Source organism: Macadamia integrifolia, chromosome 8 (genome assembly GCF_013358625.1).
Source record: "Macadamia integrifolia cultivar HAES 741 chromosome 8, SCU_Mint_v3, whole genome shotgun sequence".
Classification (NCBI taxonomy): Eukaryota; Viridiplantae; Streptophyta; class Magnoliopsida; order Proteales; family Proteaceae; genus Macadamia; species Macadamia integrifolia.
The window spans coordinates 5,787,001-5,809,254 of NC_056564.1; the positions used below are offsets into that span (position 1 = coordinate 5,787,001).

The 22,254-nt window shown below is 37.8% G+C and overlaps 2 protein-coding genes across 3 annotated transcripts; one reads left to right on the forward strand and one right to left on the reverse strand.

Annotated features, from left to right (window-relative positions):
* Window positions 1–680: 680 nt before the first annotated feature.
* Window positions 681–1,895, reverse strand: LOC122086080 (cyclin-dependent protein kinase inhibitor SMR3). The gene has a single exon (XM_042654776.1). The coding sequence runs from the start codon at window positions 1,330–1,332 to the stop codon at window positions 811–813; it is 522 nt and encodes a 173-aa protein (XP_042510710.1). The 5' UTR covers window positions 1,333–1,895; the 3' UTR covers window positions 681–810.
* A 10,349-nt stretch (window positions 1,896–12,244) lies between these two features.
* On the forward strand, window positions 12,245–21,773 carry LOC122086690 (U-box domain-containing protein 33-like). 2 transcript variants are annotated; one of them, XM_042655677.1, is made up of 8 exons: window positions 12,245–12,618; window positions 12,956–13,074; window positions 14,592–14,701; window positions 18,225–18,762; window positions 19,330–19,881; window positions 20,360–21,082; window positions 21,165–21,216; window positions 21,350–21,600. In XM_042655677.1, exons 1-8 carry the CDS (start codon window positions 12,312–12,314, stop codon window positions 21,361–21,363), a joined length of 2,415 nt encoding a protein of 804 aa, XP_042511611.1. In that variant the 5' UTR covers window positions 12,245–12,311; the 3' UTR covers window positions 21,364–21,600. The 2 variants fall into 2 exon arrangements, with proteins under 2 accessions (XP_042511611.1, XP_042511610.1); XM_042655676.1 differs by lacking the exon at window positions 21,165–21,216 and having other exon boundaries at window positions 12,247–12,618; window positions 21,350–21,773.
* Window positions 21,774–22,254: the final 481 nt, after the last annotated feature.

Here is a 22,254-nt window from a genome sequence, read left to right on the forward strand (position 1 = left end):
TGGATGCAAGGGTAACCATGAAGGATGTTTTGAGTTTTGACTTCAGGAATTGAGGCAGAATTAGAGTGACAATCATCTAAGAAAATACAGAAAAGAAGTAGAAGGAGAAAAAAAAAAATAGTGAGCTCATCTATGCAATTTTCTTACTTTGTTTTGGTATCTTTGTAGAGGAATCCAAAGAAAATTGGAAGGATTACTGAACAAGCAATGGCATATATAGCTACTTTCATTTCAGTCCAACAGAGAATAAGATCTTCTTCTTTTTGAAACAACAGATACATATATAGAACCTTGATAACAAAAGAAGCTGCAAAAGGTTCAGTTCAGTTGGAGTAAAGCAGTGGATAGAGAATGTTGTTGTCACCTTTTTTCATGGTCCTCCATCTGTACTGTACAGAATGAGATTTCAGTTTTGCAACTTTAACTTTAGAAGAAAAAAAAAAAACCCAGATCTGGGTCAGTCACTGGGTCTTGGCATCTTGGCTTCCTGGGTTGTTCTACCCATATGCCTATCAAGATCTGAACCAGTAAAAATGGAGAAGCAGCTATATCTAAAGAAAAACTACAAAAAAGACAGAATGGGTTTGAAATTTGAATGTTTAAATTTAAGTTTTTGAATATTTCGAACGCAATCCTTACCAGACAAATTTCAAATTTCAAATTTCAAACGCATTCCTTTATAACAGAAATTCCATTACGAAATAAATCACAACTTTTTCTTCTTCTTCTTCTTCTTCTTCTTCTTCTTCTTCTGCTTGTTGAATACAACACATTACAAATAGCAGAGAGAGAGAGAAAGAGAAAGAAATATCAATTGATATCATCGTCACCTCTACGAATTTTCTTGATCTTACGGTTAAGATCGGGTCGAAGAGCTAATGGAAACAACAATTCAATCTCTTGAGAGACATCCAAAAAGACGAGTTGGCGGCGCGAGACAGAAGAGGAAGAAGAAGAAGAAGCTTTTCTTTTGGGTCTCCTTGGTGCAGGTGGACATTGCTGTATCACTGGGATTCTATGTTCCAAAGATGTTGGTGTTCTGAACCCTTCATCATCGTCTTCCAATTCCAGTTCTTCTCCTCCAAGCGTTCTTGTTCTTTCTGCTGTTACTTCCATCTTATCGATGACCTCTTCCGCTTCCTCTCCCTTACAAGAAGAAGAAGATGAAGATACACCACCTTGGCACTTCTCGTCTTTCTTTTGTTCTTCTTTAACTTCTTGTGGTGGTTCTCGTGGATGATCATCATAATCTTCTTCAGATGAAGAAGAGGCAATTGGGTTTCTTCGATCTGAGAAATCCAATTTGGATCTAAACAGAATATCAAATTCCATCACTTGAATCGGATCTTCCTGATCAGCTGGAATTAAAAAGCTCCACAAAAATTCGACATATACCCGCCTAGGGTCTCTCTTCCATTGATTCAGAGTACAAGAAGATTGAAGATGAACAAGATATTACATAAATATAAGAAAAGGGTTTGAAATGTAAGAAAGACTGCAAGAATAGTAGTGGCCAACAAGAAGAATTGATGAAAACACATCAACTCAAAGGCCTGAAAGAGATGAGAGAAGAAGAAGTGATGAGAAGAAAAAGAGAGAGAGAAAAGATGGTTGGGTTGTTATACTGATCTGATCAACTTTGATGACATATAATCATCAAATTCACCATCTTCTCCTTTTCTTTACTATTTTCTCTCTGACCTTCTCTTGATTGTGTCTTTTTCACGTTTTCTCAACAGAGAGAGAGAGAGAGAGAGAGAGAGAGAGAGAGAGAGAAACGGTTTTACCTGAGCGTACGTATATGTTGGAGAGAGAAATATGGAGGAGGGTTTCAACTTTCAAACCTCTTCTGGTGAAGGATCCGATGCACATAACTCCACAGTAGTCCACACCTCTCTTTCTCTCTCTTGAATTGTTAATCTGTTTCCTTTTTCTAAATGTAGCTAATTAAGGTTATGTAAATATAGAAGGAAGTATAAAAAAAAAATGGATCGTTCACAGATTTTTTTTTTTTTTTTTAATCTTTGCGAACTTTGATGCATCAATGCACGTGGTTTGCTTGGGATGGAAAGGGACCATTCCCAATTTTTAAGAATCTCACGAGATTTTGTTCTTCTCAGATGCTATGCTTAGCTTGTTTGGTTGGCAAGTAAGAATATGTCTTTATCTTTCCTTCGTCTCCTAAGGTCAAACCAAAAATTAATTTTTTTACAAACACTATGGAGTAAAAATCTTCTTTTTTAATTCCTACCTATATAGCTATGTGCCACACATAAGATCCCTTTTGCCTTCTAATGAAAATATTTTTGTCCATCCTTGTCCCCCATCCCATGTGCCTGCTATAAAGGCTAGGTATGTGGTTGATATACATAGATCTATGTCTATCTCTCTTTTCTCCTTCTCTTAAAAATGTTCTCTGTCTGTTTCATCCTAACCTTGTTATTTGTTTAGTCGTTAGTTTCAAGAAAGTTGACGGCATATCTAACAATTATCATCAGTAAGAGAACTTTGAATACTTTACCCTTGTTGGTAGACGATCATTTAGAAAATTTCGAACATTAGATGAAATTTTAGTTTCAACAAGGTCTTCCAAATATGACAATAGCTTGATGAGATTTTCTTTGTACCCATCGTTTAAGTTATAGTTAGGAGGCTGCTGAATTAGTTGCAAGAATTCATGACAAGCAGATCCATTGGTTATTGCTTGGGGTGATATTGAGAGGGATTTTCCCAACTTTATCCAAATGCATGCAGAATTGATTTTTAATGTAAAATTTACTGATTAATTTACTTTATTCTTTTTTTCTATTCCTCACAAGCTTGATTTCTAAGTATCAAACAAATGGGCCCTACATTAATGTGTTTGATTATAGATTTTTATGTCCTTTTTCTATCCCAATTTTCATTTTTTTTTAGCAACCAAACAGACCAATAAGTTAATATCACAGCAAAGCAGAGAAGGAATCTGATGAAATATAGTTTGACCCAAGAAGAGAAAGAATTATTGTCTACTTCCACCGCCACTACACGTTAAAAGGACATCAAATTATAAAAAAAGGTTGTGGTCAACCAGTGAGGGACAAAGAGGCTGACAAGTGTAGCCACTGCCTTGCTGGTTAGTTACCTGCACATGGAACGGATATGGGTACTTCAATATAACTTTGTTTTGGGCCAGGCCAGGCCAGCCCAGGGCCTGGGCCCATCTAAGATGTTGTGAGTTGTGACCAACCTTTGGATTATGAAATTATCTCTCAACCATAGATGTAATTGAAAGTAAGATGCCACATGGGTTAGTTTATAGGGGGATTAACCCAATCAGAAGTGAAGAGGGGGTATATATACATGGATCCACCATGGCATATGTCATTGGTTGCACAATTGCACTTATTTAAAGGGAAAGGAGGCCCCCTGGTATTGGGTTTTGGGCCTTGGGCTTTGAGTTTCCTTCATGGGCTTAGAGCGAGGTAAAGCCCATCAAAATCATTGTGAACTAAGGAGCTTAGGATTCCCCATATTCAAAGGAGTGGAAGTTGAGATTTGGTAAATTTCTGGTAATATTTGAAAGGTAATCCTTATTTTTCTTATTCTAGTTAATGAGTAATAATAGTAATACTAATAAAGAAAGTGTTATCAGGACTCGTTCTGTGACTCATTGAGTTGAGACGAGAAAATGAGGAGAAAATGAAGGTTTAGTAATAAACTAACAACTCCTAAAAAGGTAGGAGTGGGGACTCCTCCAATTTTTCTATTTTTTGGGGGTGTTTTTTGAGAGTGCTTGGTTTTCATCATCAAAAGGCATAAAGGGAAGAAGATAGGATACTATTATATCTTATTTTAATCATTTTATAAAGACAAAACTGTCTAAAATTGGGGTTTAGTACATTTAATCTCATTTGATAAAGGAAATATTCATAGTGTGGGGTACCCTACATAAATAATAACCCTTTGCTTACAAGCTTTCAACACACACTCTCATGGGGCATAATTGCATCTCATGCTCATTCCTCATGATTTTGCCCCCATCTCCATCTCCACATCTCTCTCTCTCTCTCTCTCCAACCCAAAACCCCACCTCAAATCTTCACTGTTTACTTTCCAACTCCAGCTTCCTTTTGTTTGAAAAATAATGTATAAACTTGTTCTGCAACTTTTCTTGGAATACAAAGACATGTTCTCCATTATGGAGGCGTGTGAGTCCCTTGCTACACATGTAATCATAAATTTTGAAAACATCTTTTTAGGGTTTATTATGGAGTCCTTGGAATTTTTTAGGAGTGAAATGGGAAGGATGGCCCTTTAGGACATCAAAAAGCATAGCTACTTTCTAAACTCTACCCACCCATCAATTATCAATGTATTACAACTTGATGGTCACTGATCCATTAAGCTTCTATGGGTCAAATTAGTCTTACTAAAAAGGGATTAAGTTTTTCGCTTTACCCCAGCGGCCTAGGCCCCATTTGTCTATATTTCTATTCTGCTGGATTTGGGGACTCTCTCCTTGATGTCTAGCTTTTAAGAGTGAGTTCTACTCAGTCAAAACAGTTATGACATCCCTCTCCCCGTATTTAACCCCAAGACCTTATTGCAACTAACTAAGACATTTACCAGATGAGCTGCTAGAACCTTCATTAAAAAACCAACAGTATAAAATCAAATAACGAATGCGGCATCTCTGTTGGCCTGACGCAATTGAAAATTTGCAGAAATTTTGTACCAATTATCACCAATAAATTACTGCTATTAAGTGAATCTCTTGGTCCTCACTTTATTTGTAATCTTTATGTGATAATTCAATGAACTAACTTTGCGGTTCTTATTTTGTACAATTTCATTATTAATGCTTACTTTAGACAAAAGCAAAGCTTTGGTTGATAGGATTAAGTAAAGAATTCAATATTTAAAAGATGATAAATTTACACGGAGGGTAAAATTTGTTACATATTCTTTTTGTTTTTAAGAATCGAGTTTCGTAATGGGCTTTGGATTCATAATCTATTATGAGAATACATACGGAACATACCCTAAATTGTACCATAAACGCTTTCTTTCGTTGTCCTTTCAAGAGCAATCACTTAGATGGTAAATAAGGAAATTACTATAAATTGGTAGATCCAAGATGGGATTTATTTATCCATTTTCTTTGGTGGAGAAATAAGATACGAAAATGTACTACGATACTAGGGTACCAGGGTCCCGATACAGTATTAATAGTGTTAATTATATAATTAATTGAGGGTAGGGAAGCCCCTAATCCCCTAATGATCAAACCTCTATTTTAATGGAGAGGGGGAATTAAAAAGAAAATAAAAATTAATGGTGATAAAAATATTTAGAAAGACAGATATGATGATCTGGGTAAGAGTGTCATCCATGTTACCATGTTATGGAATCCCAGAAATGCCAATCCCGCACAAGGCTTTTTCAGACCAAAATGCTCCTGAAGTTTTAGGTATGGTACTAATTCATTGGTTGTTGAGTAGAGGATATCCAAGAAGATCCAACCTCAAATTAATTAATTAATATTTCTTAAGACATACACCCTTTTGATGATCAATTTATAAAACCTATTCCTAACCAGCTTAGCTGTGCATGTTTGGAGTGATCAAGCTCTTCTCATGATACACTAGATGTGATCATTAATTGGAATTAATTTTAGATTACCACACCTAATCTGGAGATTAACAAAGATTGAGAATCTTCATAAACTGATCACCTTAATTAATCTACTAATATAACCTTATCCTTGGACTTTGTTTTCTAAACCTGCCCTAAACCATACACGTAACTTCTTCATTAACCATCCAAATCTATGTGACTTGTGGGTTCTTTTTTTCTTTTAAACTAATCAATTTCATATAGTCCATGAAGAAGAGAACACCAAATCATCTGCAAAGCCGGATTGAGATTGGATGGGTTAGTTGGAGAATGATAAGTTGTAGTAGTTGTAGTTGCATGACCACATTACTTCGTAAAATAATGCTTATTTAGTTTTTTACTTGAACTGAGATTTTAATTTAAAAGTGTTTATATCAATCTATACGTCAATTATGGATGCAAACAGGTGATTCTCAAAGTGCTCGAATTTATAATAGGAAGAATGTTCTCTAAGCAAGTGACACTGGAGAGTGCATTGAAGAGGATGAGGAAGAGATTTCACACAAAGGGGATAGAGAAGCCCTTTCATGAGCGAGAGAGAATAACACCTCAAAGTTATACAGACCCTCAGGTTCATTGCGAATTGCTCGCCATCCCTAGTTCCAGGCCCAACTAACAACTAACATTAAGTTCGGCAAATATCAGTTCAACTTTGAACCGAGTTGTGCCAGGCTGCCCTGGGCTTGTGTCAACTTCGTTCAGATTTTAGCTTCCCCAGCTCAAGCCAGGCCCACTTCCACCCCTGGTAGGCTGGTACTAACTCGGAGTTATTATTACCACCCTAGGCCTTCAATTGGGAAACCCAAATGAATAACTAATGTGGATAATAAGGCCCAAAGCCCCTCTTTTAAGCCCAGCTATTACAGGCAGGTATATGGGCCTTGAGGCCCTTGAAACCTTCAGCTTGATCACCGAGAAGAAATTCCGATTCTCTTCAGCTTTAAGAAAAGCCCATTCTCTCTTTGCTGGGCTTGGTAACCCAGATTACAAGCTCAACTCAATCGAATCCTGGCTTTGAGTTTTATCTAACCCAAGCCCCATTAGAGTATATAAAAGTCCATTTGGAGCAGAACTGGGTTATGGGCATTGAGAACGTTGAGTCATGTGACACAAAATCCCGAGCAGTTTGAGATGCCTAAAACCAACCACATGTTGCATTTTAAGAAGATGAGAAAAAGAAAATTATTGGGTTATTCCCATGTCACTGCGCCATTTTCAGCCATGTGGACAGATGATGTTGGCGACCAAATCCATGTGGACAGATGATGTGGCAACCAAATCCAACCTGGGATAAAAAGGAGTTCATTTTGAGGATCCAAAAACTAGAAGGGAAATAAAATCTTTTTTTTTTCCCGGTAACACACAAACTTAGAAACACTATGTTGGTAGTTGAAGGAACGTAAAAAAAAAAAAAAAGATTAAATTTGATGAGAGAAATAGACACAAAGCCCTAGAGATATTGAGGGAAAAAAGATATTCATTGAAAATCTTCAAAGCCATAAAATAAACCCCCAATGATATTCAAAGGATTTTTCACACACAGAAAGAGATACTCGATGGAATCCGATCATTAGAATAGTTTATACCTCCAATGTGACAAATGAAGTATCTATGTACATCGCAAGTTTGTAGAAGGGGTGGGAAGGAGGGAGAGAGAGATTTAGTTTTTATTAATAACAATGGCCGATCCAAAAAGGTAAGTTGATGGGAAATAATCGGCCCCATTCAAATCAATTCAATTGTTTTTTAATAAAAAATAGAAAAAAAATCAGATCAAAGGGAAGGTATCTGAATCAAATTCATCTAGGATGTAATATTCATATGCAAATTACGATCAAGGATTACTTTATCAATCACCATCTATTTCAAGGATCCCTTCTGAAAATAAAACATTTCTTAATTACATAATTTCAGTATCTTATCATGAATTAGTGAATTAGATATTATACTTCTATGCAACATTCAAACTTCAGTTTTAATTACTATAACTATGAATAAAACTATGAACATTTGGAAAGAGATTATAAAAAAGAATAATTAAAAAAAAACAAAAAAACAAAAAAACAAAAACAAAAACAAAAACAAACACAAAAAAGAAACAAAACGTGTAAAATTGGGTTATTCATCATCAATTTTAAGGTTTGTGGTGTAGGGTGGTGGATAACTGGATTGTATTTTATTTTAATTTAAAGAAAAAAAAGATGAGTTAGTGATGTATATCAACCTTATAAGTATTTTAGTAAATGAAACAAACATCACATGGCCAATGAGAAAAAATGGAATATATTATATATGGGAAGGTGATGGGTTGATGTTTCCTTATTCCCCACAAGGCAACCACCATATTGGCTAGAAGCCGTTGAAAATGTAATAACAAAATTAGGAAATTAAGATGGGAGTCCCCACATAAGGGCCCCCATTACGACCTAGGTCCACATAACCCAATTGTCCAAAGTCCAAACTTATGTGTCCCCCATACGCAAGAGACAATTTCGGTGGGCCCTCAATAATTATTATGATGTTAAGACTAAAGAGTTACTATTATTATCTACATTTTTTTTTTCAAATTATACTTTAATTTTTCCCATCATCACTCATTGGATTGAGATTTGAGAGTGGATGGTTAGCTGCACGCCTGTTTGGGGCTTCAAAGATTCCATTTGGATGGACAAAATTGTAACTGTTTCAAAGGAGAAAAGAGATAATCAAGGCGTGGAAATTAGCGTTCTCATCTCCATCGCTTGGCGTGGATATTATATTACAAATATAAACATATAGTGGGTCATACCATTGAGATATTCATTATGTAATCTTGAATCTTTTAAAATATTAATTTAACAAATCATCAATTTGTAAAAATTAAAAGGAAAGAGCTCAAAATTGTCAGACAATTTAGCTGATAATATCATTGGGCAATGATACTCTGATGTAGCTTATAGTATTGACACCAATATCAATGGTGTTGATATTGATACCAAGCTGCATCAGATAAGAATGCCAAATTAGAATGGAAATCAAAAATTTAATTCAACAACAATTACCTAACGCAGGTGATGAGATTGTGACGTGTCCACCTAGTATTGGTATCAAAACCAAATATAAGAACCGAAACCTAACGTATCTTCAATGATATTTTTTTGTCTATTAAGAGTCATCCAATGATCACTCTCTGACTTTCTAGCTCGCATGGCGCATGGGTCTATAGTCTATATTATACAATAAAGAATATTCTCTAAAAATATTCCAATCCAAGATGTGGAATGTCTTATGATTAAAATATCCCCATTATGATCTTCAAATTATACACACCACCTAACTCCGTGTTTTAATTGGGAGGGTATTATTCAAAATGATCAATAATCCGATTGATACTGAACCAAGGTACGACGTTGTCCTAGCCCATTGGTTAGTTTAGTAAATATACATTATCTGCGCATAACTTACTAGTGTAGTACTTAATCAAGTCAACGACCCCACCTGGACTGGCTTTCACCACCTGGAATCGTATCATTTTCTCTGTCGTTGTCCGCACGTCTGGTCTTTCGGATCCCGGCTCTCCGAAAACCCTACCCCAAGTGTGGAGGGTGGACCCGTGGAGGAATCAAAGACATAGGATGGTAAATGGGAAATCTGAGAATGATCTGCGTTACTCCTCCACTTTCATTATTTACAATGTTACCCTCTTGAGAATGCCACAATTTTAAGATCATTTCATCTGTTTCATCAAATTGGACTCAGACCCCCTACCGTCAGTCACTATTAAGGAATATACCATATATGTTGATGTTGGTAATTATATTTTATTTTAAATACCAAAATATCCTTATTAAATATGAAGTACCTAAAATGCTCTTGTAATAAGTTACTATTTCTTTCACCGGTAACAGAACTCGTCTAGAACTCGTCATCTTGCTCACGTTGGATTTGATTTCTTACTCCGCCAAGCATCGACATACCATTGGATTCGATTTCCTCTTCGATGAGTGAATGGACTAGGAACCCTATCAAAATGGCAATCAAAGCTTCGATATCAATTTCCTTGGCGATTGCTATCGGCTATCTTACATCGGCGGACGATTCTTAAAAGGCGTTGGATTGTCATTGATCTGTTTGTAGTAAGCCATCATAATCGTAATGGCGCCGACAGAGTAGGCATCTCTACCTCCATAAGCCATCCCACAATTAGCAAAAATAGTAATGATCACATGCTCCTTCATATTGAAAGGGTCGTGGATTCAAACTGAAGCTTCTCCCTAAGACTAAAATTTGTTGTTGCGTAGTGTAGACGCCATGAATTTCCCAATGGCCAAGACAACAATTTGCACCAAAATAGGAGATATCGACAGTGGCTGTGTTCTGTAAAAGAATAACGTATTCATAAATATGAGAATAACACAGGAAGTAACACTGAGAAACCAAGCTCTGAACGTCATCAGAAGCGAAGGGTCGTCCGTTTACGGTACAACCAGTGCCATTTCCTCCACATAACAACAGTCCTCCGGGGCAGGTGGCTCTTCATTTAGCTTATGGGCACTCTTAAATTCCTCTTTTTGTTTCTCACACACCATCATCAGAACTTGCTCTGTTACAGACAAGAAAACTGTTGCTTCTACTACTACTACTTTTCCGCCATTATAGTGTACTAAGCGTAATGTTTTGTTAAGAGAGAGAAACCTACAAGCCTCCATAAGCCACAATTGATAGTTTTGATATTGTCGATGTTGGTGTTCCTATGGGAATAATCGGAATAGCATTACAAACATCCGAAATGGGTATGAGGCAATTAGCGAAGAGGGTGCTATCTGTGGTGGTTATGAAAAATTTCCAATAATATGGTGGAGGGATCTCCTCAACCACCTTCAAATTAATCTCAAACAGATCATCATCCTCCATGGTTTATTCCAATTATGATCCTCCATTGTGTTTTACTTATAAGGGCAAAAATGTCATTTCATAGCATTCCTTAACAGTGACTAATAGTAGCGGGTTTGAGTCTAATTTGGTGAAACAGAGCGGGTGGTCTTACAACTATGGCATTCTCCAGGGGGTGGCGCTATAAATTCCCCTTATTATTATTATTATTATGGACAAGTATTTTTTGTTTGAGAGTGGCCGTTGCACCTAGATAATGACACGTTAAATAAGGGTACAATTGTCATTTTACGTTCTTATATGTGGTGTAAGGATCGCTCTCATATAGAAGTTTTTGTCCCTATTATCATATAGATGGAAAACAAATTTGTATGAGAGGGTGATCTAAGCTAGTGTTCCATATTCTCTCTCTCTCTCTCTCCCTCTCTCTCTTTCTCTCTCTCTCTCTCTCCTTTTAATGTGAAAAGACATTCTGACCCTTTATTTGAAGGAGGAGCATTTCACAATCTAGGACAAATTAAAAAAACTATTTCTCTTAAATAAATTAAAGGAAAAAGATTGACAGGCTGCTCATAATATAAAAAATGAGGCCCACATTGACACGGTCCTTCTATTCTAATTGTATAGACCAATGTGAATCACATATAACCATATGTATTATATCATTTTCTGTGAACCATCATTCATGTAACATGCAAATTCCTTCTTACACCACCTTTATGGAAACCCGGTGCCCATAAATTAAAAAGAGGGACAAAAAAATCTCCAGTGTCATACCAATGGCAATACAAGAAATAATATCATTCGTATTGGTCCATATGGTCGAATGAGAAGAGACTAAATAATAATAATAATAAAAAAATATGTGAGAGAGCATATGACACATTGGTTGTAAGGGAGAATTTTACCCTAAAAATTATTTTTCAAAAGATGTTCTTATGAGCAAGCGACATAGGGGAATGAATGAATGAGATAATTTCGAGAGATCAAGAGAGAGAGGGGTATTAGGTATGTAAATGGATAGTCGAAATCTGAATTCAAATTCATATTCTTTTAGGGGTATCCGTATTCGGTTAAAGTGCATTCGGAATAAAATATGAATTATCTGAAAAATAATTATCCGATCTGATTAAATAATCAATTAATGATTTTGAGGATTCTTGAAGTTTAAACAGGTTATAGAGAATGAGGAAAATAGTTAAAATAACTTAGAAAGATGGATTAAGAGCAAATTATATTCATTTTGGAGAGGAATGCTTACATTACACAAGTTAGAGAGTAAATAGATAGTTGAAAATCCGAATTTGATTTACACCCGTAATCATTTAGGGGTATCCGAATCCGATCAAAAAATATTTGAATTCAAACACATTCAATTCGAATTTAATCTGCATCCAATCCATTTACATCCCTTAAAGGGTACCCTCTCACAAGGTCCCATGATAAAGAGAGGGAGGGTACCCTCTCCATCGATATTAATACATATAGGATACAATACCGCACCCAAAATCTTCAAGAGGAGAGAGAATATCAGTGCGGAGTCTGCGGACCCACATGTTTTGATCAAAGAAGGGGAGTGGAAATCCACGTGGGGATTCTTTTTCCGGACAGGTTTATCAGTGCAGACTCCAACGGTCCAAAATTGTTTTTTTCTCACTCTAGTTTCTCTTTACTGTAATAAGTGATAAGTCAAATACCACTAATAAGAAAGATTAGCTGAGATATTTAGACGGGTAGAAAGTGGAATTGAATCGACAACGGAGTCGTGTGGGACTCCAAAGATGGAGCTGCTCACGCCCTCCCCTCCTCTGCAACTCGCCGGGAACCACTTTTCCTACGGCTTCTGTTCTCCGACGACTTCCTTTTCCTCTATCGGGTCTCGTCGCCACGATCATCATCATGGAGTTGCCGCCGAGAATTCTGGGCTGCCGGAATTTACCGGAGAAGTTGGTGACAGAGTCACAGTTGCAGTTGGGAAGTCCGTTGAGAAATGTTTGTCTTTGCTTCATTTTTGTTTTCAGCGATTCGGCTGCCGAGAGATCGTTCTCATTCATGTTCATCAACCGTCTCCCACCATTCCCACTCTATGTACGTTCTTCTTCTTTTTCGATTTGAAACCTGATTTCTTCTCTCTGGAATCTGGAATGATTTGGATTGCTGTGACAAGGCTTTTTGTTTAAATTGACTTCTCTGAGATGATCTGTCTTTCTCGATCTCCCTTTTATCATTTGCTTTTTAGGGTTCCTCTAATTTCTCCTTCGTGTGGTTAAGATTTGCTCTGCAGGGCGATTATCTCTGTGTTGTTATGGCTTGTATTCTTCCTTCCCCTCAGTTTTTGTTTCATTTCAGACTATATTTCCCATTCTTATAGCGGCAATCTGACAATCGGTATTATCTTATTTTCTTGGGGGATGGGTACCTATAGTAGGAAAACTGCCTGCAAGCCAAGCGAACGAGGAAATGGTAACTGCTTTTCGAAAAGAGGAGATCGAACAGACAAGGAAGCTTCTATTTAATTACTTGACCGTTTGCCGGAAAGCCCAGGTGATCTTCTCTCCGATAACTCTTATCCCACTCTACCTGTAGTTTGGTTGCGGTAAATGTAGCAGGACTCCATAATATGTCTCTTTATTCATCTTTGGATATTTATGAACCAAAAGTATACTTTCGGGAAAGAATTGGCCCTAAACCCTAACTATTATTAGAATATAGGCTTCAAAATTTCCATCCGCATGCTGAATTAGAGCAGAAGAAATTTTAGGGCGTATAGATTTACACAAGGAATATTTCCTACGATTAGGCTCAGCTCCATTCCAATCTCTTGCTCTGCTGTTTTGGTGAAGTGATGTCGCACTTAATAGTGGAAGGTTACTCTGAGTGAAAAGAGAGACCATATTTGACTGGAGCAATGGTTCATTTGCTTGTTACATTGGTGGGTGGACAGCTGTGTGTAGAGAATATGGACCATTGCAGGAATCGAGTGGCAAACCAGTTTTGGAAACTAGTTTGTTCTCAGGCAAGTGCATGCATCTAATGTGTGCCACCTACCCAAATACACCAGGCTGGTCAGATCTATGTTCCTTTTGATCAAAGTAATCTGACCACCAAAATTTGCACATAGAATAGTCCTCTGGTGCATCTAGGTGAATTTGCAATTGTAAAATTGATCACCAATTCACACTTCTTGGAATCCAAGGCATCAGAAAAATAATGCTGTTGTGAGTACTTTGAGTTTAAAACCTGGGTTTGCGTATCTACAATGGACAATGATTGGAGAGAGATTTGGGAGGACATTTGTAAACAAATTAATGAATATGAATTTGAGTGGTACATGTACAATAGGTGTCTCATAGTAATTGATGATGCTCATGATCCTCAATTCTAGAGTAAACTGCAAGGAAAATTCCGAAAGATGGACCTGGAAGGAGGATTATCCTTACAACTCAGGATTATGGGGTTGCATGTTCTGCTTACTGCTCCACACCGATTGAAGGTACTAAGTAAAGCAGAAAACTGGGAGTTGTTCAGGAGGAAGGTATTCATAGCTCTTTGGCAACTCTTCAGTGCAAGTGGCAAGGACACCACAAAGTCTGCCATCCCTTTCCCTCTGAAGTTGGATGCCCTTGGAAAAGAGATGGTGGCAATCCAAGTGGCAGTCCATATTGCAGGTCTCAATTTTCAAGAAGTAGCTATTCTGGAAAAGTTCAGGTTGTATGATGCTGAGGTATTTTCGTAATTTTGCAAAAACTTAGATTCCGGATTTTTCTCTCTTTCTTCACCCCCCCCTCCTTATGGGGGTGGGGTGTTAAGGATATTTGGGAGAAATTAAAGCAGTGGCCATGTTTCAATTAAACTTAGAATTTCACCTATTAAAGTACCTGAGATTGGAGTGGTGAAATTTGATCCCTTGAGAAGGATCCATGGACCAACTCCTATCATTTTTTTTGGAGAATAATTGAACCTCTTTAGTTGATCATCATTTCAAGTGCTTTCAGTGTCTCCTGCTAGTTGGGATGTTTTTATTTGCTGAGTTTAACTCTTACCAAGCTGGAACTTTGCAGGTGAAAGCAGTAGTCATCACCATTGAAGCTGCACAAGTTAAGAAAGGCATCATTGATCTGGTGAACATACATAGCATTAGGAAGCTTGTTATGGGGGTGGTGCCAGATAAGTAAGAGCTTCCTCTTCTCATTGGATCTTACTTAGTTTGCAAGAAAATGATCTAATGTCTTCTATCTGCTCTGTTGCTTATTTATTTGGCTCTTGGACAAGCAATGTTACTAATTACTTCTGATTTTCATATGCTGGAAACCTGAAGGCTGGAATACAATATATTTATTTTCTCCCTAAATAAAGATTGAACCCATCGTTTCCAAATAAGAAAACTCTTCTGATTTCAAAATTAATCAAATGTGAATTGCCCAAATTGGTAATGGCCTGTATTGTTAAGTGGTAGGCTTTAGGTTCAAAATTAAGGTTAACTAATTATTAATTGGTCTGGGCATTTTCAAATCTCCATTTCAGTGCAATCGAATCCTAATCTTACAAGTGACAGGCGACTTTAATGCTGGAGTCTCTGTATGGCTGTATCATATAAATAAGGGTGGGGATTTGGAAGGATTTGGGTCAGATATGGTCTGTAGCATGTCTGTTTCAGGCTGACCAGTCCAACTCAATGAGTTCACTGCACTCACTAGATTTCCGAAAATTCATAAAAGAACCCATCTACCGCGTATGGCAGTGTATCGGATTTTCATTGAGAGAAGAGGAGAGTGAAAGAGGAGAGCTCAGGGTACCAGTTTTCCTTGAGAGATGATGAGATAAAAGAGATGAAACTGTGGAGGAATCTGTGATGGGGGTAGGTAGGATGAACCCTAGGTCCAGATTACACAACCCTTTTAACTAGATCCCAAGTAAAACCCAAAAAGAAATGAGTCAACAATATAAGGTCCAAAGTCAACCTTATCTGATGGAGTTCAAATTCTGGTCAGAGGTAGGTTGATGCTTGTCTAACAAATCCCCAAAAGACTGCAATGATTCAACGGCCAGATTTTAAACCAATTAGCAAAACAGTGAAATCTGGAAATTAAATCAGAATAGACTAGAACTCTAATTAGTTTAAATCAGAGACTCGGATGAACACTGGATTCTGGTGGATTGTAGTAGCTCAATAGAGGAACAAGTTCTCAAAAGTTGATGGTGATGTAAGGGTTGGATTAAGACTAATTAACAAAAGAATAAATCTGGAAAATAAAAAGGGCAAAATATGGAGATTTAAAATTACTCCAGGTCTGTACCAGGTCTTGGTCCTGGTCTCTCTTGGGGAGGTCTTGAATGCACTTGTATTGAATTTGTTGGACAGAACATGGAATTTCAGAAATCAATGGAGTACTTTAATATTGATAGAGAAGAAGAAGATACGACTAAGCATGCTACGTAGCCTCGAATGGAGTCCCGCCACATAACACTGCATCTCACAGCAAATCTGAAATCTCAGAGAGTAAAGAAAAGGCTCAAGCCAAAATCTCATTAATCAAATTCGTGTACAAGGCTGTAGCCCCCTTCAAACTTGTATAGAAGTTCAAAAAACATACTCCAACATTAAAGGCCTAACCCAAACCTTAACTAATAAGGTAACATAAACTGACTAGGAAACTGATTCAAAACAGGACTGGACTTATAGAATCCTAATCCAGCTTAACTAAAACACTTCAATAACATTAAAATAAAAAAATAAGAACACTGACTTAACTAATCCTGTATGCCTGGCCTCTACCCATGTTATAGGCCCCTTAAAGTGCATATTACAAAGAAACCCCATTGGCAAAGTCCCAACACATACATAACCCAACCCAAAGCTTATTTCCAATAAAATAAACCCATGTAGGTGATTTATCTGCATCAATCTGTCTTTCAAGTATCTCCACCTTCATTCAGAGAGAGAGAGAAATGGAGGACAACCTACACACTCTCATGTCCCCTTTTGCTCTATCCTATCCATTATCAGCTATTTGTGCTATTAGATCTTTTTCCTTAATTTCTAAAACTGATGCTGCTTGTGACATGAATTGTAGTTTGTTTTTCTCTGTGAAATGTCTTAGTTGAACGGAAACACAACCTACTTTTTGATTAGTCTCATTTTTCGTTGCAATCTATTAATTTTTTCCTTTTAAGTTAGCAGTTGAATTATGATGACTTGCAGTTGTCAAATTCTTGAGCTTGATCATCATATTACCCCGATTACTTTCTCCTTTTTCTCCCTTTTTCCCCATCCTTAATATAATTATACCCCTTTGTGCTGCCCCATCCCCTTCTGTGGGTTTAAATATAGGTTTTAGGTCCGTGGTCACAGTGGCCCCAACTCATATAGAAGCAACCCAACCAGTTGCCATCCCTACAGATCAAATTGTGTGAAAGACTCCAATCTTATCGATATCACATTATGTGAACACAATAATTGCCTTTGAGAGTGAAAAGAGAAAGTTCCAGGCATGTTTCCACAAGTGGGAACAGTTGGTTGTTTATATAATTATGTGTATCTCCACTTGGTTCGCTAGGGACGAAAATTTCAAAGCTGAGATGGTTGAAGTCCAACAGCTTAAAGGGGGAAGGAAGAAGAAATCAGATCAAAGTCAAGTCTTTTTGGAGTTTTGGCTCTCTTCCGTGTAGATTTGCGTTACTTGGGGCAGTTTTCTTATTAATTCGATACAAGATATTTTGTGCATTCTTTTTGCTGACCAACTACTTTGGGAGAGGTTCACCGGTCAACTTCTGTTAAGTAGTTTTAAGAGGAGACAAGTAACAATGGTATTATAGTTTTTTAGGGACTTTGACTGGGCAGCAACTACAGAAAACATGTGGCTCGGTGAATTTTAGCATAAATGATGTTATGCCCCTCACCTCCCAAGGTCTTTTCTGCCTCTTTAAAGTGGATTCCTTGGTCTTGTATTTTCTATTTCCTTAAAATGTTTACAGTCCTTGCCAGTGTACACAACCGTTCCGTCTTCCCCCATTTTCTCATCATCAAACCACTATAACAGTAGCCTCATAACCTTGCCAAGGCAGCTTGCCTTTGCGCCATGAAAAATATAGTGTCATACAGAGTTGGATAAAATATATTCTGTTTTAGACTCTGCTATGGCGAGACACACTATATATGGTGAGGATCCAACATGGTGATCAGACATGTGAATCACCTTTTCTAAAAATAAATATAAAGTTGGTAAACACCTTCATTGTTCAGTGATAGGTCTTATACTCGAATACATTTGCTTTGGTTTTTTTTTTTTGGCTGTCTTATAGAATGTTGGTAAATGTCTTAAGCATTATGTACACTAAAACACTCTCACCCCCCACAACCAAAGAAAAAAAAGGTAGCCTGATCCTTTGGGTTTTTTTTTTCCCTACTAAGGATGCTTGTTGAGTGACAGGTCTTATACTCGAATACATTTGCTTTGGTTTTTATTTTGGCTGTCTTATAGAAAGTTGGTAAATGTCTTAAGCATTATGTACACTAAAACACTCTTACCCCCCACAACCAAAGAAAAAAAAGGTAGCCTGATCCTTTGGGGTTTTTTTTTTCCCTACTAAGGATGCTTGTGGTTGTAAATCTATTAGACTGTAAACGTTGTGCTGCATCTTTGTGTTTGATGCATTCTTTCTGCAAGTAGACAATTCTAATGTATGCTATACAGTTGCATGAAGGTGAAGAAGACCTCAAGCAAAGCAAATTTTGCAGCAAAAAATGCTCCTCCATTCTGTGAAATATGGTTTGTGTACAAAAGGAAACATGTCTGGACAAGGGAGGCTTCTGAAGGCCTGACTATTTTCCCGTCAGTTCTTAGTCCACCTGATACTGTACTTTCTGAAAGTTTAATCTCTAGTTCGTCACATAATCTTGTGGGTGAGCTTATATCCAACAATACGTGTCTTCAGACTGATTCTTCCAGTACTGGTATACTTTACTTTGGAGTCAGAAACCAGGTCCATTTGGAACCAGATAAAATGGAAGTTGATTCATCTTCCAGTGGATCCTGTTTCACCAATCAGTTTGATTCTTTGTCATCTGAAAGATTGTTTCCATCAGATTCTGACTCTAAGGTAGAGGAAGAAATGCTGTATAATCAGCTTGAGGAAGTGATGAGACTAGCTGAGACATTAAAGGGTGAAGCATTTGCAGAGTTAGTGAAGTGCAAAAATTTGGAAGCAGAAGCTTTTGAAGCAATTAACAAGGTAGAAAATTAACTGCTTTTCTTTGCTTTGTTTTCAGAGAATTTTTAGAGATTCTGTAATCACAACTTTCATGTCTTCTTTGGAACATTCTGAGGAGGAAAGTTATTGGTGGAGCTTCTTTTACTTTCTTCTTGCCAGTATTGGTTTTTTCTTCCCCCACCCCACCCCCCCTTCCCTTTTTTTCTCTTTCTTTTTCTTTTTTTTTTTTGGGGGGGGGGGGTGGTGTCTTTACAAAAACTTTCCTGTGAAAATGAAAATTTATTGAAATTCAGAATGTGAATATCTCATTAAATAATATCCTGCAAATTCTTTTTAAGTTTCAGCCTTATCCCCACTCTGCAGGAAACAGCCTCTTCTCGAAGCGGGGGCTGCATACACTATGACCCTCCCCAGACCCTGCGTCCCTGCCATGGTGGGAGCCTTGTGCACTGGGTTCACCCTTTCTCGCGATATTTCAAATGAAACTTCCATGAAGTTTTTAAAATATTTGACCTCTGTGTCATTTTTTAATTGTTCTAAGGTGTTATTTATATTCCTCTCTGTAATCTCCTTCCCTTCACCTACTAGGTCAAGGTATTTGATGCTGCCTGTGCACGTGAATCTAAGCTTCGAGAGGAAGTTGAAGACATACTAAGAATTACTAGACAGCAACAACAAAAGCTCTTGGAGCAAAGAGAAGAAGTAACTAGAGACCTACAGAAGATGATGACAAATGTATCTGTACTTGATATTCATCTCCGGCGGTCAACTCATCGGCGGGAAGAAGCTGCTGGAGAGTTGAAGTTCATCCAAGAATCCCTTGCAACTCTCCAGGATGAAAGGGACAAGCTACAACAGCAAAAAGAGGAAGCCATGTGTCAACTGGAACAGTGTAGAAGTCGTGGACATACTGGGGTACCTAACTGTGACAGGTTCATACAGTTTTGCAATGAATCCCACGAGTTCACAGAATTTACTTTATCAGATCTGCAGACTGCAACATGTGACTTTTCAGAGAGCTTTAAGATTGGGGAGGGAGGTTATGGATGTGTTTACAAGGGAGAGATTTTTAACCAAAGTGTAGCTGTAAAGAAGTTGCATCCATATAACATTCAATGCCAATCAGAGTTTCAGCAAGAGGTGAACTGCTCTCTCTATCTCTATTCCCAACACCCCACCCAAAAAAAAAAAAAGGTACATTTATGAGAAGTACTCCATGTGGGACTAGAAAATAATTTCTCCTGCCTTCTCCATGCCCTAGCTACTATGTGCCAATATGCATTTTTTTTGGGTTTTAAACGTTTGACAGATACCATAGGGGCTACAGGGTATTAACCAAATTTCAGGTCTCTAAAACCTTCCTCAACCAGTCATGATAACTTTTCCAGTAGTCTTGGACAATGTGATGATCGAATGATTGGATCTGACTCTCCAGCATACATTCAATTTCTACCATAGAAATTGAGTTTATGGTTCTCCTTTCCTGATCCTGTACTCTCCCCTAGTATATTTACCAGAATAAGAAATATTTATGCATGAGATTGTGCATTACAACTGTATATCAAAGTGCCCCTCTTGTTGCCACGATCTCTGAAGTATCATGTCTTCATGCTTGCAGGTTCTAGTTCTTAGCAAACTACAACATCCTAATTTAGTGGATTTGATTGGTGCATGCTCAGAAGCCTGGTCCCTTGTATATGAGTATTTGCCAAATGGGAGCCTCCAAGATCACCTCTTCCGGAAACGAAACACTCCTCCGTTGACTTGGAAGACCCGGACACGAATTGCTGCCAAAATATCAAGTGCCCTCCTCTTCTTGCACTCCTCAAAACCTGAAAAAATCATCCATGGGGATCTGAAACCTGAAAACATCCTGCTTGATTCATGTTTTAACTGCAAAATTGGAGATTTTGGGATTTGCAGGCTTGTCTCCGAGGAAAGTGTTGATTTTCCAAGTTTCCACAGTAATACAGAGCCAAAGAGTGCATTCCCATATACAGATCCAGAGTTGCAGCGGAATGGAAATCTGACACCAAAGTCTGATATATACTCCTTTGGGATCATTATTCTACAGCTACTCACTGGTAGGCCTCCGGTGGGGCTAACCAATGAGGTGCGTCGGGCTGTGTTGTCTGGGAAGCTGACATCGATTTTGGACACGTCTGCTGGAGAATGGCCTACATGTCTGGCAGAGCGACTGGTGGATGTGGGCTTACAATGCTGTGAATTAAACAGTCGTGATAGGCCAGAGCTGACAGCAGCTATGGTGCGGGAGCTTGATCAGTTACATGTTCCCGAAGAGCTGCCTGTGCCTTCTTATTTCTTGTGTCCAATACTTAGGGTGAGTGGTTTATAACCTTCTTGCATTGCAAAGACTAGGCCCAAGATTTCATGGCTTTGATTGTGGTAACTAATGTGTGCAGTACAAGCAAAAAATCATAGCCCCGAAGCCAATAGGGTGGAAGTCCTCCAGTAGTATGAAGTCTCCTTGTTGCCTATAACTTTTGAAGAATTTAATCTCTCAGAAAATAACAATTACTTTTAAGAATCAAGTTGTCATGTTATGCCTATTGTTCTTACTGCTCACACAGCAACCTTGTGCTTGCAGGAGATAATGAATGATCCTTATGTGGCAGCAGATGGCTTTACCTATGAAGGCGAGGCCATTCGAGGATGGTTGGAAGATGGACATGATACTTCTCCAATGACCAATTTAAAGCTGAACCACTTGCATCTTACTCCAAATCATGTGCTTCGATGTGCTATACAGGACTGGCTCTGGCAGTCATGATATCCTTTTAACTCCATGTAGCTACTGTAATGTGCATATATGAGCTTGTATGTATGTTTTATTTTGTATATGTATGTGGGCATGTATTGTATGAGAAGTGGGAAAGTGTTAGGATCAGATGATAGGAAACAGTTCAATCATGAAGCCAACTTCATGGACAGCCCCTCTTGTATAAATTTTTCAGGGCGGGATGATAATGTGCAAATTGATTTTGCAGAAAGAGCATCTATAATTTGGGTGATGTGCAAGAGAGTCTCATATCATATAGAGTCATTGGCTAAGTAATAAGATCTGATTGAAATTCTTGATTGTGAGATGTTTGGAGACCCATTTGCAGTGTTAAATTAAATAAAATCTGTGAATTTGATGATATAATTAAATGTAGTGGTGTATCTAACCTAGGATTTTGGAGGAATGACAGGCTATATATGTTTGGAATGTAAGAAATGGATAGCAAAGTAAAGAAAATATAAAGAGACCAAAGCATGAGTTTTTCTGTGTCTTTTTTAGATTCCCTCTTTCTTATTTTCCAAACATTGCGAAAAGAAGGCGGGAAGGGTGCAGCTTTCCAGAATGGGCGATAGCCGTAGAATCTTCTTGACCAGGAGATTCATCCCTTGTGTCATCAGATAACGCATAACGCAAGGGTGGGGCTAATGAGGAACTTAACCCAATATTCACGCTGGCCAAGGCTTGCAGCATGTCGCAAAAGATAAAAAAAA